The 18,632-nt window shown below is 42.8% G+C and overlaps 1 protein-coding gene across 1 annotated transcript in view; it reads left to right on the top strand.

Annotated features, from left to right (window-relative positions):
• Positions 1 to 4,669: 4,669 nt before the first annotated feature.
• The window catches only part of HLCS (holocarboxylase synthetase), a 193,261-nt gene continuing 179,298 nt past the window's right edge, over positions 4,670 to 18,632 (top strand). Inside the window, exons 1-3 of the mRNA XM_008052284.2 lie at positions 4,670 to 4,833; positions 7,511 to 8,457; positions 16,487 to 16,669. Coding sequence (XP_008050475.1) covers positions 4,782 to 4,833; positions 7,511 to 8,457; positions 16,487 to 16,669 — 1,182 coding nt within the window. The 5' untranslated portion in view covers positions 4,670 to 4,781. The remainder of the gene's footprint in view (positions 4,834 to 7,510; positions 8,458 to 16,486; positions 16,670 to 18,632) is intronic.

The following is an 18,632-nucleotide window of genomic DNA, read 5'->3' as shown; positions in this document are numbered from 1 at the left end:
GAGGTAGTCATCATCTCTTGAAGGTTTTGTTCTGTCTTTTTTAGCTTATTTTCTGTGTTTTTAAGAGTTTGGGTTATTTCTATATTTTGGTCCTCAAGCTCTGAGATTCTTTCTTCTGCTTGGGTAATTCTGCTTTCCATGCTTATCAATTTGTTATTTATTTCATTCACAGTATTCTTTATTACTGTTATCTCAGATATCAGCTCCTTCCTAGTTTCTTCTTGTGTCTCCTCAATTCTTTTTAGTCTCTCCATTATTGTTTTGATATCTACATTTGCATTTTGAGACCCTTCATTCTGGGGACTTTTCATTGTTTGTATTCCAAAGTCAATTTTCTCAGTGTCTGCTCTCCCAGGCGTCTGGGAGAGACCCATACTCTTCTTTTGGTTTTTCTTCATTTCTGTAGATTTTTCTCCCTTTCCCTCCCCCTCTTCAATTCTGTTTTTGAGGGAAGGTGGGGTTGCTTTTATTTCTCTTCTGCAATGACCTGTTCTTCCTTATGAGGGTCTTCTGGTTTTGTTCACTTTTCCCTCTGCTTTACAGTCTGTCTATTCAGCAGTTTGCAGTCTTGGTCCCAACTATCAGGTGAGAGAGAGACACAGGGCTGGGAAGAAGTGAAAAAAGACAGGTAAGAAAGATTCCCTAAAGAATACTGATAGCAGTTCACCTATGCCGTCACCATCTTGCCCCGTCTCCATACCATGAGTTAATTTTTATACATGATGTACGTGGTATGAAATAAGGCTCCATCTTGATCTGGTTTTTTTTTTTTTTTTTTGAGTCAGAATTTCACTCTGGTATTCAAACTGAAGTGCAATGGCATAGTGATGGATCACTGCAGCCTCAAACTCCGGGCTCAAGTGATCTTTCCAACTCAGCCTCCTGAGTAGCTGGGACTATGGGTGTGTGCCACAATGCCTGGCTAATTTTTTTTCTTTGAGTTGGAATTTTATTCTGTTGCCCAGGCTGGAATGCAGTGGCATGCTCACAGCCACCCCAGTGTCAACTTGCTGGGGTCTGGTGATCCTTCCATCTCAGCCTTCCAAGTAGCTGGAACTACAGGCATGCGCTGCCACGCCCAGCTAATTTGTTTTTGATTTATAGTAAAGATGTGGTCTTGCCAAGTTGCCTAGGCTGGTCTCAAACCTGCAGGCTCAGGTAATCCACTCGCCTCGGCCTCCCAAAGTGCTGGGATTATAGGCTAAGCTTCCAAGCCCAGCTAGTTTTTTTTTTTTTTTTTTTTGTAGAGACAAGGTCTCACTATGTTGCCTGTGCTGGTCTTGAACTCCTGACTGGGCTCAAGCAATCCTCCTGCTTTGGCCTCCCAAAGTGCTGGGATTACAAGTGTGAGCCACCAAGCTCAGCCTCTGTCGTCATTCTTTTTTATGTGGATATCCAGTTGTACCAGCCCGATTTGTTGAAAAAAATATTCTTTCCTTATTGAATTGTCTTGGCACCTTTTCCCAAAATCAATTATCCATAAGTGTTTATCTCTGTACTCTTAAATGCATCTTCAGAGCTTATTAAATTTTGGTCCTATTGTATTGATTTATGTTTTTCCTTATGCCAGTCAGATCTTGACTTTTGAAGCCCAGGTTGCCTGAATGAGCAAGTACCCTCAGGGCAGAAGTGGCTTGGCTTGTGGGAATTCCCCTTGCTTCTCTGTAGGTTCAGGAGTTACAAGGGGGACCCCCCAAAATTTTGTATTTACTCTTACATGTTTAACCTTTAGTCACCTTTAGCACACCTTCCATTTGCTGCAATACACCTGTCGAGACACGTCCACTGCTCAAAACTGTTTCTGAACTCATTCATTTTGATGCCCTGCAGTGCTTCCGCTGTGCTTTGTTTCACCTCTTCCACATTGGCAAAACATTTCCCTTTAAGGACCTTTTTCATCTGGGAAACAAAAGAAAGTCACTTGGGTAAGATCAGGTGTATAGGAAGGGTGGGGTAAGGGGGTCATGCCGTTTTTGGTCAAAGGCTGCTGAACATCCAGCACAGTGTGGGTGGGTGTGCTCATAAATCACCCATCACGAAATGGGCAAATGCGTTGAAAGAATCTCCAAAAAAAGATCACTGAATACAGCCTCTCACAACAACGCTAGTTGGTACACTGATGCTGATAGGTTCCTAGAACACTTACCTAATGGGGGAAGCCTATACTACAAGGGGCCTGCCCTCCAAAAGATAATTTTATGTTTTTTTTGCCCCCTCCACCTGGTATGCTAGCACCCAGTTTGGCAATTCTCTATTTTCTAGTCAGTTCTTCCATGCTTCTAAGATGATGTTTTATTTATTTATTTTATCCAGCATTTTTTTCATGGTTTTTAGGAGGAGTTAGTTCTAAAAACCTTGCCCATCAGTATATAAAATGGATTCAAGTCCAGCGTGGGAGGCTGAGGCAAGAGGGTTGCTTGAGCGCAGGAATTCAGACCAACCTGGGCAACATAGTGAGGCCCTGTCTCAAAACAACAACAACAACAAAAATGCTAGCTAGTTGTGGTGTCACATGACTGTAGTCCCAGCTTCTTGGGAGGCTGAGGCAGGAGGATCACTTGAACCCAGGGGGTCAAGACCTGCCTGGGTGATAGAGTAAGATCCCCCCATCTCAAAAATAAATAAAAAATGGAATTCAAAATTATATGTCTCTAATTATGAAATTTGAAGTATGTTCCTGAGAAGATATTTTTAGAAAGCAGAAGAATCATTCATGGCATCTTAGAAAAAGATTACAATGCTCACTGTTGCTTTTTTTGTTTGTTTTGAGTTGGAATCTCACTCTGTCACCCACGCTGGAGTGCAGGGACACACTCATGGCCACCCCAGCATCGACCCACTGGGCCCTGGTGCTGGTGATCCTTCCGAATAGCCGGAACTACAGGTGCACGCTACCACGCCCGGCTAATTTTTGATATATTGTAGAGACGAGGTCTTGCCAAGTTGCCCGGGCTGGTCTAGAACCATGGACTCAGGCAATCCACTCGTCTCGGCCTCTCAAAATGCTGGGATTACAGACTGAGCCACTAAGCCTGGCTGCTTTTAAAGTCACATTGTTAATAGCTAATAAAGCAACTTTCTTAATTGGTTCTTCTGCCCCACGCTTTCTACTGGGAGCATTAAGTATACTCTTTACTTTCATTAGCGCAACTGACCTGTAGATGATGGGCATTAATATCAGGATTCCCATTTTACAAACGAGGAAGCTGAGAGAGGCAAAGAAAGGCTTGCCTGGGGACGAATGGTGATGATTAGCTGAGTTTGACTCAGGCTCAGACCCTCGATTCCAGAGCCAAGCTCTTACCCCCACACTGGGAATCTTCAGAGAGATTCTAGGTAGTCAGCATCCCAGTTTCAGGTTCTTCAGAGAAAACTAGAAGGTTTAAAGGACTGAGTTTCATCTGCTCCTGTTTTCCCTGTCCCCCTTCTGGTGGGAAAATGAACTTCCACACAGGCAGGAACTGGAGACAATTGGGAGTGCTGGGCTCCCTGGGGAAGCATGTTTAAACATTCTGAATCCTGAGCTCCAACTCCGGAGAGTCTAGTGCACCAGTAGGAGGGAGTGGCGCTCAGGAATCGGAAAGCCTACTGTGCTCCCTATTAGTTCCGTTGCATTTGGTCTTACAGCACATTTAGGGAAAAGTTGATCCACAGGTTACATTGAAAAATGGATTTGATGGGCTTTTTGTTCTCTCCTACTTCCTGTTATTAAAGGGCAGTGTTAGGTTTTTCTGATATCTAGGGACTGGCCCTTTCACTTTCAGTTTCTTAAAGAAGTTGAGACTTTAGTTCACTTTTTTATGTTTTTAGAGACAGGATCTCACTTTGTCACCTAGGCTGGAGTGCAGTGGCATGATCTCAGCTTACCACAGCCTTAAACTCCTGGGCTCAAGCAATTCCCCCTACCTCAGCCCCCTGAGTAAATGGGACTATAGGTGTGCACCACCATGCTTGGCTAATTTTTCTATTTTTTGTAGAGAAGGGGGTTTACTTTGTTGCTCAGGCTGCTCTCGACTTCTTGGCTTTAAACCATCTTCCTGCCTCAGTCTTCCAAAGAGCTGGATTTATAGGCATGAGCCATGGTGCCAGGCCTCAGTCACTTTTATCCTTTTAAAAAATTTAAAGAGTTTTTAAGTCGGAGTGTCACTCTGTAGCCCAGGCTGTAGCATGCTCATGGCTACCATAGCCTCAACCTGCTGGGCTCAGGCAATCCTTCTGCCTCAGCCTTCCAAGTAGCTAGAACTATAGGTACACGCCACCATGTCCGGCTGATTTTTTGATTTATTGTAGAGACGAGGTCTCCCCAAGTTGCCCAGGCTGGTCTCAAACCCCTGGACTCAGGCAATCCTCTCACCACCACCCCTGCCCCGCCTCCCAAAATGCTGGGATTACAGGCATGAGCCACCATGCCCAGCCCTGTGGCCTCAGTTACTTTCAAATGAGTTATAGTATGTGTTTTGTTAGCACGGTTGTCAGAAATGTACAAATGAGAATATTTGAGCCAAAACAACTTTGATATTCATGAGATGCAGCATCCAGTAATTTGTTATGTCTGACTATCATTTAGTGGTGGGGAGCCTGAAGGGAAAAATAAAGTATCTGGTTATTTTAGAGAAGAAAAATCCCAACCTCTGTTTTTCTACCTCCTTCCTCACCCGCTTTTTTCTCAGATTATAAAGTGGTCAGACTGTTGTCTGCCATTAGCTTGCAGACCTGGGGACCCTTATCAGTTAATTGCTAAAGCAAGTGTGGATGACTTCAGCAGGCTGGGGTTGGCGTTCATGGAAGATAGACTCCAGATGGATGATGGACTGGTACCCCAAAAGATCGTGTGTGAGTAACTTTAGGAAATGTTTTTGTCATAGCAGTTGTCATAGGTCCTTAGCTTAAGGACCGTGGTACACTCATAGTGGTATGACTCAAGGGCAGTGCTTTATTTCAGTTTAATTCAGTCAGTTTGAGTTAACCATAGTATTATAAAATTCATACGTGTATAAAGATTTTTTTCTGTGGGTGGTGGGTATGTCTTTAGAGCTTATTAAATTTCTTTTTTTTTCCCTTCAGAATTGTTCATGTCAATCTGTCATGACTTTAACCTAATAAAGGCAAAATAAAAAATGATGAACACAGCTTTTCTTTCATCAGGGTAATGACAGTACTTCCACAAAATGAAGTACTATAATGGCAGCCTACTTTTAAATTTCTCAAACAAGGACTTTCCATAATTGCATTGTGCATGAGATGGCATTCACATTCAGAACCCATATGATATTTATTTCACACAATTTAATACAGTGTAACTAGTTTCTAGACCATTGTTTTGGCTGAATGGGGAGCATAATCAGTGTTACTACAAAAGTGCTAAATCTAATAGCTTTTAACTTAAAACATACATGTCACAATTTTGGGTGGACAGATCTTTTTTCAGGAAATATGCAAACTGCTTTTCCTTAATTAGGCTTAAGAGTAGGCTTTTTATGTATGTGAAAGTCTTCTTTCATATCATGGGCAAATAAGTGTCACTTATCAGCTCTGGAATTTTTTAAAATTTTTTTGAGTACAGTGGCACACTCATGGCTACCACATCCTTGACCCTCTGAGCTCAGGCAATCCTTCTGCCTTAGCCTCCCAAGTAGCTGGGACTACAGGCATGTACCACCACGCCTGGCTAATTTTTGATTTATTGTAGAGACAGGGTCTCACTATGTTGCTCAGGCTTGTCTCAGACGACTGGGACTCAGGCAGTACTCTCACCTCAGCCTCCCAAAGTGCTGGGATTATAGGTGTGAACCACCATGCCTGGCCTTTTTTGTTTGTTTTTGAGACAGGGTCTTACTCTGTCATCAAAACTGGATTGCATTGGCGCGATCCTGGCTCACTACAACCTCGACCTCCTGGGCTCAAGCAATTCTTCTTCTTAAGTTTCCCAAGTAGCTGAGACTACAGGCGCCTGGCCTATTTATATATTTTTTGTAGAGAGGTCACACTGTGTTGCTCAGGCTGGTCTCAAACTTCGGGGCTCAAGCAGTCCTCCTGCTTTGGCTTCCCAAAGTGTTGCGATTACAAGCATGAGCTACCATACCTGACCTGAAAATTTATGTAAATCACTTAATTTCCCAAATTGCCTTGTGCATGTGCCTGATGCCATGTCAGGCACTTAGCAAATGCTCAATAAATTTTTTTTGAATCAGTGATTGTAATTTATATTCTAGTCCTGAGGCAAGATATCAGAAAGATTCTTCTCCCATTGATCCTATGAAGTGTTCTGTGAGTGACTTTTCACTGGGGCATGCTTGGGTAGATTCTAGACGTGTCCTTTTTATTTCTTAGTTTTCATTAATGTATAGGAGAATAACACCCAAGACATTGAATATCTAAGTATGTGGGCAAAATTACCTTGCTAATTTTCCTTTCTTTGCTAGCCCATAAGGGGATATTAGGTTCTCTGATTTGTAAAGGATAGATGTTGTAGAAACTGGGAATTTCACTTAGGGGTACCTCCCAGCAGGCAGGAGCGATTATAAGGAGGACCCAAAGAAATTGGAATTTATTTATAAAAAATTTTGTATATTTGGGAGGCCAAGGTGAGAGGATTGCCTGAGTCCAGGGGTTCGAGGCAAGCCTGGGCAACTTGGTGAGACCTTGTCTCTACAATAAATCAAAAAATTAGCCGGGCATGGTGGCATGTGCCTGTAGTTCCAGCAACTTGGAAGGCTGAGGCAGAAGGATCAACTGAGCCAAGCAGGTCGAGGCTGCGGTGGCTGTGAGCATGCCACTGCACTCCAGCCTGGGAGACAGAGTGAGAATCTGACTCAAAAAAAAAAAAAAAGTTGTGTATTTATTCTTACCTGTTTAAATTTCAGTTACCTTCAAAGAATTCAAAGTTTGATGCGATATGCCTATAGAGAAGCTTTTTCCACTGCTCAGAACAGTTTTTTGAACTCATCCATTTTGATGCCTTTTCATGCTTCTGCCATTTTTTTGGTTTCATTTCTTCCACATGGGCAAAACGTTTCCCTTTGAGGACTTTTTTCATCCAGGGAAACAAAAAGAAAGTCGCTTGGGGGATAGGGAGGGTGTGGCATGGGGATCATGCCATTTTTGGTCAAAAACTGCTGAAGACTCATTGTGATATGGGCAGATGAGTTGTCATGGTGGAAGAACCAGTCACCTGTTGGCCACAACTTGGGACGCTTCTTCCACAGCGCAGCCTCTCACAACAGTGCTAGCTGGTACACTGATACCAGTGAGTTCCTAGAACACTTACCTAGTCAGAAGCCTTAATCTCAGGCTTAATCTCAAGAGATAATTTTGTGTTTTTTTTGGGGGGGTTCCCTTGTATGTAGTTCTCAAGGATGCTATCAAGTTGAGGGGACATGCAGGTGGGAGCCACACAGGTGTCTGTCTTGGAATGTCAGTCATGGAATGCAGAGGGGGTGCTGAGATTCTTTAGTGGAACTTCGTGACTCCCAGGAAGTGGTGATTAATTACGTTTCCTGTCATGTTTTAGCAGTGCATTTGCAGGACTCCACTCTGAAGGAATTTAAGGACCAGGCTTCCAATAAGCAAGGACAGATTCTGCCGCCGAACCCCGAAAGTTCTCTTGAGATTAAGCCTGAGAGAGACATCATGGAACACATTGGCAAAGAGGCCCCGAAGGTTCCTGGCGAAGAACTCAAGCAGAGGAGGGGCAGTGCCTCTGGGAGTGAGCCTGCTGGGGACAGTGACAGGGGAGGGGGCCCTGCTGAGCATTATCACCTCCATCTGTCTAGTTGCCACGAGTGTCTGGAACTTGAGAACAGCACCATTGAGTCAGTCAAGTTTGCATCTGCAGAGAACATTCCGGATCTTCCCTATGATTACAACAGTAGTTTGGAGAGTGTTACGGATGAGATTGGCCCCAAAATAGAAGGGAGGAGAGTGAACATCACAGGAAAGGCACCCAACATCCTACTCTATGTGGGCCCTGACTCCCAGGAAGCCTTTGGCCGGTTGCAGCAGGTGCGGTCTGTTCTGGCCGACTGTGTGGACACTGACAGTTATGTTCTCTACCATCTGCTGGAGGAGAGTGCTCTCAGAGACCCATGGCTGGACAACTGCCTGCTGTTAGTTGTTGCCTCCACGGAGTCCATTCCCGAAGACCTGTACCAGAAGTTCATGGCCTATCTTTCTCAGGGAGGGAAGGTGTTGTGCCTGTCTTCATCTTTCACGTTTGGTGGCTTTCGGGTGACAAGTAAGGTTGTGCTGCAGGAGACGGTCCAGAGGCTGGTGTTCTCCAAAGCTGACCAGAGCGAGGTGAAGCTCAGTGTTCTGAGCAGTGGCTTTGTGTACCAGGAGGGCCCTGGAGAGCAGCTCAGCCTGGGCAGGCTTCAGGGCCACCTCGAGAATGAGGACAAGGACAGGATGATTGTGCAGGTGCCTTTTGGAACTCATGGAGGAGAAGCCGTCCTTTGCCAGGTACTGAGGGTGGTATCGATTTGGTGATCTTGGGTATCTTTTGAGAGGGAGTATGCTCTTAAAAAAAAAATTATTTTAAATATATGGAGTACAATTCAGGGTTAGGTATACAAATGTTCATTATGCAGGTATGCTTGTTGATGAGGTGTGCCCCCCTTCCCCACTACTGCCAGTCTTGCCCCTGCCCTTCCCTGGTAGTTTCCCACTACTGACAATCCTTTTCTTATAATATTACAATAGTTGTTCAAAGTCCGCTTATGAGTGAGGATGTGTGATACTCAGTTCTTTGTTTCTATGATAGATCACTCGGTATTATAGCCTCTAAGTCCATCCAAGTTGCTGTGAAGTTTATAATTTTGTCCTTCTTTATGTCTGTGTAATATTCCATTGTATATATGTACCAATTTTTTTTTTTTATCCAGTCCTCTTTCAGTGGGCAGCACAGTTGGTTCCATGTTTTTACTGTTGTAAAGAACACTGCAATAAACATGTGTATGCAGGCATCTTTTTCATAGAGTGATTTGAATTCCTCGGTCTACTCCCAGTAGGGGGATTGTGGAGTCATATGGGAGGTCAATTTTTAGATCTTTTAGGAATCACCAAACTGTTTTCCACAGAGGCTGTACAAGTTTACACTCCCACAAACAGTGTAGAAGCGTTCCCTTTTTGCCACATCCTCTCCAGCGTCTGTTGTTTTTTGAGATATTGATGATGGCCATCCTGACTAGAGTTAGGTGGTATCTCAGTATGGTTTTAATTTGCATTTCTTTGATGACTAGTGAGCTGAGCATTTTTTCATGTATCTGTTGGCTGCTTTTGAGAAGTGTCTATTCATATCTTTTGCCCACTTTGTAATGGGGCTCTTTGTTTTTTTTCTTTTCGGCACTTTTGAGTTCCTTATAGATCTTAGATGTTAGGCTTTTGTCAGATATACAGTTGGCAAATATTTTTTCCCCAGTCTGTGGGCTGTCTTTCTGCTCTCGCAATGGTTTCTTTGGCTTTGCAGAAGCTTGTCAGTTTGATGAGGTCCCACTTATCTATCTTATCTCTTATGGCATGGGCACTGGGGGTTTTGATCAGGAATTGGTTGCCAGTGCCAATTTCCATAAGGGTGTCCCCTGCACTTTCTAAGGTTCTTATAGTTTGAGGTTTTATGTTTAAGTCTTTGATCTGTTTAGAGTTGATTTTTGTGTATGGTGATAGATAGGGATCTTGTTTTAATCTTTTGCGTGTGGTCAGCCAGTTTTCCCAGCACCATTTACTGAATAGGTTTTCCTCTCCCCAGTGGTTTGGTGGTGGAGGCTTTGTCGAAGATGAGTTGTTGAAGATGAGAAATTGAGATTTTGCTTCTGGAATCTCTATCCTGATCCAAGGGTCTATATGCCTGTTCTTGTACCAATACCATACTGTTTTGATTATTGTAACTTTACAGTAAAGCTTGAAGTCTGGAAGCGTGATGCCTCCTGCTTTATGTTTTTATTTTTATTTTTTTGCTGAGTGCTTTGGCTATTTGTGGTCATTTATGTTTCCTTATGAATTCCTGTATTGTCATTTCTAGATCTGAAAAGAAGTAATTTAATGGGTATTGCATTGAATCTGTAGATTGCCTTGGGTAGGATAGACATTTTTTTTTTTTGAGCTGGAGCCTCACTCTTGTCGTCCAGACTGGAATGCAGTGGCATGCTCATGGCCACTGCAGCCTTGACCAGCGGCTGGGCTTAGGTGATCCTTTCGCCTCAACCTTCCAAGTAAGGATGGACACATTAACAATGTTGATTCTTCTAATCCATGAGCATGGAATATTTTTCCATCTGCTTGTGTCATCTTTGATTTCTTTGAGCAGTGTTTTGTAGTTTTCGTTGTAAAGGTCTTTGACTTCTCTGGTTTGGAAGATGCCAAGGTGTTTCATTCTTTTTGTGGCTATTGTAAATGGGATTGTGCTTTTTATTTGGGTTTCTGTTAGTTTATTGTTGGTGTATAGAAATGCGACTGAATTTTTTCATATTTATTTTATACACTGAGACTTTGCTAAAGTCCTTTATCAGTGCAAGGAGGTTTTTGACAGATCCTCTTGGGTTTTTGAGGTATAGAATCATGTTGTCTGCAAACAGGGATAACTTAACTTTCTCTTTTCCTATTTGGAGACCTTTGATTTCCTCTCGTCTAATTGCTCTAGCTAGGACTTCAATACATTGTTGAACAGGATGGGTTCAAAGAGGGCATCTTTGTCTTGTTCTGGTTTTCAGGGAAAATGGTTCCAATTTCTGTTTAGCAGTATGTTGGCTATGGGTTTCTCATAGATGGCTCTCACTATTTTGAGGTATGTTTCAGCTAGGCCTAGATGTTCGAGGGTTTTTATCAAGAAGGGGTGCTGGATTTTATCAAAAGTTTTTCTGCATCTAATGATATAATCATGTGTTTTTTGTCTTTATATCTGTTGATGTATTTAACTATGTTTATGGTCTTATGGATGTTGAACCAGCCCTGCATCCTGGAATGAAGTCTACTTGAAAATGGTAGATGTTTTTTGAGATGTGTTATTGGATCTGGTTTGCTAGAATTTTTTTGAGAATTTTGGCATCTATGTTCATCAAGGATACTGGCCTGTAGTTCTTTTTCTTTGTTGGATCTTTACTTGGTTTGGATATCAATGTGATGTTAACTTCATAAAATGATTTGAGGAGAGTTTCATCTTTCTCAATTGCCTGGAATGCTTTCAATAGGATTGGTATCCGCTCCTTCTTGCATGTTTTGTAGAATTCTGCTGGAAAGCCATCTGGTTCAGGACTTTTTCTTTTTGTAGGTAGTTTTTTTATGTTATTGGTCTATTTGGGTCTTGATTGAGAGTATGCTCTTTAAGGCTGTATACATAAAGGTTTCAAGAGTTTGTGTGCTGCAGGTTCCTTTTTTTTTTTTTGAGTTGGGGTCTCACTGTGTCATTGAGGTTAGAGTGCAGTGGCGCAATCATAGCTGACCACATCCTTGACCTCCTCGGCTCAGGCAGTCCTTCCAACCCAGCCTCTCATGTAGCTGGGACTACAGACACGCATCACCACACCCACTAATGTTTTGAATTTTTTGTAGAGATGAGGTCTTGAACATCTAGGCTCAAGCAGTCCTCTCACCTTGGCCTCCAAAGTGCTGAGATTACAGGTGTAAGCCATCATGACTGGCTGCGGGTTATTTTCGACTGTTGGATAGATCCCTTTGCTGATGGTGAGCAGAAGGTTTACTTTAGCTCAAGGCTTCTATGAATACCCTGATTAACCCAAAGACTTGTGGTGGAGTAAGGAAACAGGTGATATGGTTCGCGTAGCTTGCTGGTTAACCAAGGATTAAATTCTTTCATGTAATTGAGCTTTTATTTAACTAGGAAGTTGAAACTTTCGGTGTGGTGATTCAAAACGTCCATCATCATCAATTAAAATTTGCAGTTGGGCTGAGCATGGTGGCGCACCCCTGTAATCCCAGCACTTTGGGAGTCCGAGGCAGGAGGATTACTTGAGGCCAAGAGTCTGAGACCAGCCTGGGCAACATAGCAAGACCTCATCTCAGAAAAAAAACATTGCAGTTGATTGCCAAGGTTGTTTATGATAAAAACATCTTCATATCCTCAGTTCCTTTCATATGATTTGTCACTCTTAACATCTAGGCCCTTCTAAGACACTTAAAGTAAGAGAATATTGAGGTTATTTAGATTTATGGCATATAAATACAAAGGTCAGTCAGGAAGAAATAGAAAAAAACGATCAGAGGAAAATGTTGATTTCCTTCCCTACATCAGAGGTTCTTTGGCTTTTCTGCTGTTTCTTATTCAGTCTTTTTACTTTTAGCTGTTTGTTTATGTGAACAGTAGCAGGATAGATTGTTTCAGAATTCCTCATTGTTTACTACAAATCTTGTAATGCCTTAGGGCCAAAGTTTTTGTTAGATGAATGCTCATTTGTCCTTGAGGATTTGATGATCTAATGAAAAAACTAAGTGGAAGTAGATATTTTGTCCAGAAGAGTTCCCAAGATGAATGTAACAGATTTTGTTTTGTTTTGTTATAGGGATCTTTTTATTGAGTTGGAGAATTGTTTATTTAGTTTTATTTTCATTTTACAATAACTTGTTTCTTTCCAGCCCTCCCAGAAGCTAAGATTCTTGGGTTTTCTGACCAGTCTTCAGGAGGGTGTAGATTTGTTTCTCTGCTATTCTTTTTTTGTTTTGTTTTGTTTTTTTGAGTTAGAGTCTCACTCTGTCGCCCAGACTGGAGTGCAGTGGCTGCTCCTGGCCACTGCAGCCTCAACCTACTGGGCTCTGGTGATCTCTCCACCTCAGCCTTCCGAGTAGCCGGAATTACAGGCACACACTACCATGCCCAGCTGATTTTTTGATTTGTTGTAGAGATGAGGTCTTGCCAAGTTGCCCAGGCAGGTCTCGAACCTGCGGGCCCAGGCAATCCACTCACCTGAGCCTCCCAAAGCGCGGGATTACAGGCTAAGCCACCGAGCCCAGCTTCTCTGCTATTCTAAAGCCTTCTCATTTATTCTTAAGATGATACTCAGGCAAAGAATAGGGTAGAGGAATATGTATAACCCAAGCAAGTTTCCCATAGGGCTGCAAACCACATGAATCAGCTTTGGAGGCCTGATAAAGATTCCTCTTACCTTTTTCTCTCCCTATATGGTAACTATAGTAACTGTGCATTCGTAGAAAATCCATGTAAAAACCCAACGTCCTAGAGCTATACTTCAGTTTTAAAGAGTGAATTTTACCACCCCTGTGCACAGACTTGTACTAGAAAATTGATTCGGCACCGTTGTGATCCATTTCTCTGAGTTACACAGCAAATCTGCTTGCTGTGCCATTTAAATTGACCCTATTACCATCATAAAACTTGATACTGTAGTGTATTGCCCTAGGAAGAAAAAAAGGCAATATGATGCAGCTTCACAAATCAGATTCAGAGGATTAGAATGTCATTTTTGATTTTTAATGACTTCCAGCCTTCTATGTGACAGGGTCACTGTTTTCTCCACAGGCCCGTGTCTCTGTGATACCTTACTGAGATCAAAAAATAAATATTATCGCAGGTTGGTTAGTTTCCTCGTTCCTTGTTCAATTTCATAGTCTTCATCTTTGTAATAAATCTAGTAATGATGTAACCCAATAAGAGGAGGCAGAGAACTTCAAGGGCAAAACACAGCTGCACCCTAAGCAGTGGTGTCCCCGCCAACTAAGCTGCAGATTTGATGCCTTTGCCATTTGTAATAATACAGAAAAAGAGGAAATGTTTGTGTGTTTACTATAGTGAGAAGTTTGCAGGGAAAATTTAAGGCTATAAATTAATGCTTATAAATGACTATCAAAAGGGCCAGAAGTTTAGCATGAAGTAGTTCTAATAAAAATCTCTACAATAGATTCCAAAAGATTTTGTTTTCTTATTTAGCTTAGCACGTAGCAGAAGTGGGTCTCCGTTCTCTTCTTCTTTTTTTTTTTTTTGAGTTGGAGTCTCACTCTGTCGCCCAGACTGGAGTGCAGTGGCCGCTCCCAGCCACCGCAGCCTCGACCTGCTGGGCTCCGGCGATCCTTCCGCCTCAGCCTTCCAAGTAGCTGGAATTACAGGCATGCGCTACCACGCCCGGCTGATTTTTTGATTTATTGTAGAGATGAGGTCTCGCTGCCCAGGCGGGTCTCGAACCCGCGGGCTCAGGCAATCCACTCACCTCAGCCTCCCAAAGGCGCGGGATTATAGGCTGAGCCACCGAGCCCGGCTCCTTTTTTTTTTTTTTTTTTTTTTTTTACAATTAATTATTAATTTTTTTGTAGAGATAGGGTTTCACTGTGTTGCCCATGCTGATCTCGATCTCCTGGCCTCAAGTGATCTTTTAACCTTGGCCTCCCAAAGTGCTAAGATTATAGGTGTGAGCTGCGGTAACTGGTGGGTCTACTTTCACAGCAGTTTCTCAACCATGACACTATTGACATTTTGGGCCAGATCATTCTTTGTGGTGAGATGGTCCTGTGCGTTTTAGGCTGTTGAACAGCATCCCTGGTCTCTACCTATTAGATGCCAGTAGCAGCTCTCTTCCTCCATTTGTGACTGGAGACATTTTTCAGTTCTGGCTTTTGGTCATTAAAAAAGCCTTACTTTTGGAAGAAGCCAAGTTGCCGAAATAGGCTCGTCATTATGGTAACAACATTGCAACCAGAGGATGAGACTCTTGTCACCCCATCCAGTGAACCCATGTGCATTCAATCATGTGCCTCCCCTTCTCCTTTGGGCTCGATGGGAGCTGTGCTTGGCTCGTTTTATTTCTGCCTCCCATATGGGTTAATCTCTGGGATAGCCGTGTGTTCACCTGAATTAAGTGGAGCCGTTTCTGCGCTGCTTGTCCACACTGGCACTGGCTTTGTCCTGTGGAGAGGAAAGGTGCATGTCTAGGGTGGAAACACTAAGAATACAGATCCCTTCGAGGGTTTTGCTTTTCTTCCTCATCCCCTCTCCAAGGCCATCTAGATGACAGGCCTTCCTGACCTGCAGTCTCCTGATTGGCGTGCTCAGTGATGGACTTGACGGCCAGCCAACAGTTTGGGGACTGTGTTGGACAGGGTCCTGCAGACCTTTTCAGAGGGGCGTCAACTTTTAACATTTGGACCATTCTGGAAAATATATTAGGATAGTATATTTAGCTTGGTTCGGGGTTGGGTGGGAATTGAGAGATTTTAAGCTGCCTAAGGACTGGCATCATGCTTTTTATTTTTATAATGCCCCTGTAAGGGAAGCTTTGCATACAATAGCTTTAAAGGCTAAAATACTTCTTAATGTTTCAATTAAACATTGAAATAAATGTGAGCTCTATGTATATTTAAGAAAGTTTAATAAAAAGTAAGATAATTTTTTACTCGCTAATTCCAGTTTAGGGTCACAGGTGGCCAGAGCTTGGCCTGGTAACCCAGGGCTAGGCAGGAACCAACCCTGGACAGAACCTCCTTCCATTGAAGGATGCACTGTCTTTCACACCCACACTCACTCACACTGGGGCCATGTAGACATGCCAGTCGACCTGCCGGGTCAAGCTTTGGGAAGTGAGAGGAAACCACAAAGACATGGGGGAATGTGCATACTCCACACAGACAGTGGCTTCAGCTGGTAATCAATTTTTTTCATCAGTGTTACAACACAACAACTTTGAACAAAGTGACATTATTCAAGGACCTCCTGTATTTGAATTCCTGCCTGTACTCTTAAAATGATGAATAAGGCTGTTGTCCCTCCAAGTATTGTTTTCTGGTAATGACTAATAGATCAAATAGAAATTTCCAGCATGACCCATGTGTGTGTCTCCGTGAGTGAGTTCAGTAACAACTGGGTTCCTAGCACAACTGTATTTCTAAATATTTTGGTTCTATAAGCAAGTTAAGTAACTTGCTCAAGGTCACATGACTGATTTGTGATAGAAACCAGCACCTGTAGTTGAGTGCAGTGGCTCACACCTGTAATCCCAGTACTTTGGGAGGCTGAGGCAAGAGGATTGCTTGGATCCAGGAGTTTGAGACCAGCCTAGGCAACATGGCATGATTGTGTCTCTACAAAAAATAAAAAAATTAGCTAGGTGAGTTGGCGCACACCTGTAGTCTCAGCCACTCAGGAGGCTGGAGCAGAAGGATCGCTGGAGCCCAAGAAATTGAGACTGCGGTGAACCATGATTGTGCCACTGCACTCCAGTCTGGGCGACAGAATGAGATCTCACCTCCAAAAAACAAACAAGCAAAAAACAGCACCTGGAAAGAATTTAATCACTACCCAGGGTTATTAGCACCGTGATCTCTCAGTCTGACAACCACAACCACAGCCTCTTAAAGGCTCTTTGAATCATTTTCTTGCTTGCCATTACTTTTTCCAGAAAGATACTCAGGCTCAGAGTTTATATGCTGTTGATAATTAGCAGGATTTCGTGTTCAGGTTTTCAGAGAAACTGGTAAAGAAGCTTAGTGTCTATAAGTGCCCCTGACTTACCCAGTGATGCCCTTTTCCCCTCAGGTGCACTTAGAACTACCTCCCAGCTCTGTAACCGTGCAAACGCCAGAGGATTTTAACTTGCTCAAATCTAGCAATTTCAGAAGATATGAAGTTCTTAAAGAGATTCTGACGACCCTCGGCCTAAGTTGTCACATGAATCAGGCTCCTGCCTTAACGCCTCTCTACTTGCTGTCAGCTGCAGAGGTGAGTTTGTGGGCTCAGCCAGGGAGGGAGCAGTGCCTTGGCATGGCCCTGCCACAGACTGGTGACTCGCTTGCTGAATGTTCCATTTCAGTTGGTTTTGATTTTGATTGCTGTTTGTACTTTGACTAAAGGTTTGGGAACCATATTAAAGACATGCAGACATCATTAACTTTAGGGGGGTTGGTGCATAACAGAGGGGATAACTGTTAAGTCTGTGGGTTGTAGCCCTTTCCACGTTAGAGTGAAGAGGGTTCCTGTTTTGTGTGTCAAGAGTATATTTGGAAATCATTATTTATTCATGTGGGATCAAAAACATTTGTTTTGACTTGGGCCATTTGCAGCAAATCTCTGGGTGGGAAAAATCACTTCAGTCTCATTCATGCTGATGTCTGCCATCTTGTGGCTAAAGGGCTCTGGATTTCAGGTCTTATTTGTGAGTTGTTGAAAAGGAAAATGCCCATGGAGTTGGGAATGTAGTCGAGATTTCTCCTGGCCTGTGTCTACCTGGCTTTGGGCAAGTTGCCAGATTCTCCAGTTGTGTGTTCTTGCTAATCTCCTTGCTCTGCCACGCTGTCAACTTCTTATTTGTTGTGACAAATTATTTTGTATATTTCTGTTATCTCCCCTGAACAGACACATTTGTGAATTTAGTGATATAACCATGTATTTCAGCAAGTACCCAATAGTCCAAATGACTTTAAACACCAAACTTTCCCTTGGAAATAACAATTATACTCCTCACCCCAATATTTGTAAAAGAAAAGACATTCACTTTTGGGTTGTACTCTGTTCCTTAGTTTTCAGTGGAGAGCAGAGCTCTGAACTCTCTGGGTGTGATGTGCCCCCTTGGAGAAGATATACAAAATCTGAGCACATTTAGGAGTGGAATACCTTACAGGATTATTTGAAGACAAGATGGAGTAATTTATGTGAAAGTTCTTATATTCATTGTGTTACTTAAGTGGTAGTGCAATTATTGTTATTACTGTTAGGTGGTTGGGAGGTTGAATGAATGTATACGAGGGGGCACCCCCCAAATTGGAATTATCTTTTGGAGGGTGGGCTCCTTGTAGTACACTGTGAACTTGTTCCTTCAGATCAAACAGTCAACCAAAGTTTTTATCTGGAAGTTTTGAGAAGGTTGCCGCACAGTTTGCGTAAGAAATGCCCCAAGTTGTGGCAAACAGGTGGCTGGTTCTTCCACCATGATAACGTGCCTGCTCATACTGCTCAGTGTACAGCAGTTTTTGACCAAAAATAGCATGACCCCCATGCCCAACCCACCATATTCACCCGATCTTGCCCTGAGCAACTTATCTTTGTTTCCCTGGATGCAAAAAGTCCTCAAAGGCAAACATTTTGCTGATGTGGAAGAGGTGAAACCAAAAACGGCAGAAGCATTAAAAGGTATCGAAATTGACAAGTTCAAAAACTGTTTTGAGCTGTGGAAAAAACGTCTTGGTAGGTGTAGTATATCAAGCAGAGAATACTTTGAAGGTGACTGAAGTTTAAACATGTAAGAATAAATACACAATTTTTTATAAATAAATTCCAGTTTTTTTGGGTGTCTCCTCATAATGTATCTAGCAAGTTCCTGATACCTTGTCTAAAAACAATGTCGGCCAGGCGCGGTGGCTTATGCCTATAATCCCAGAACTTTAGGAGGTTGGGGTGAGAGGATTGTATGAACCCACGGGTTTGAGACCAGTCTGGGCAACTTGGTGAGACCTCATCTCTACAATAAATCAAGAAAAATTAGCCGGGCATCATGGTGCATGCCCGTAGTCCCAAGATCGCCTGAGCCCAGCAGGTTGAGGCTGCAGTGGCCATGAGCATGCCCCTGCATTCCAGCCTGAGCAACAGAGTGAGACTCTGACTCAAAAGATAAAAAATAAATAAAATTAAATTAAAAAGTGAATGTTTTTAATTTTAAAATTTATTAATATAGCAGTGGGTGATTTTT

Source organism: Carlito syrichta, unplaced genomic scaffold, assembly GCF_000164805.1.
Source record: "Carlito syrichta isolate Samal-C Ts95f unplaced genomic scaffold, Tarsius_syrichta-2.0.1 Scaffold271031, whole genome shotgun sequence".
NCBI classification, from domain to species: domain Eukaryota; kingdom Metazoa; phylum Chordata; class Mammalia; order Primates; family Tarsiidae; genus Carlito; species Carlito syrichta.
Note: the sequence above shows the minus strand (reverse complement) of the source record. Positions and strands in the feature narration are given on the sequence as shown.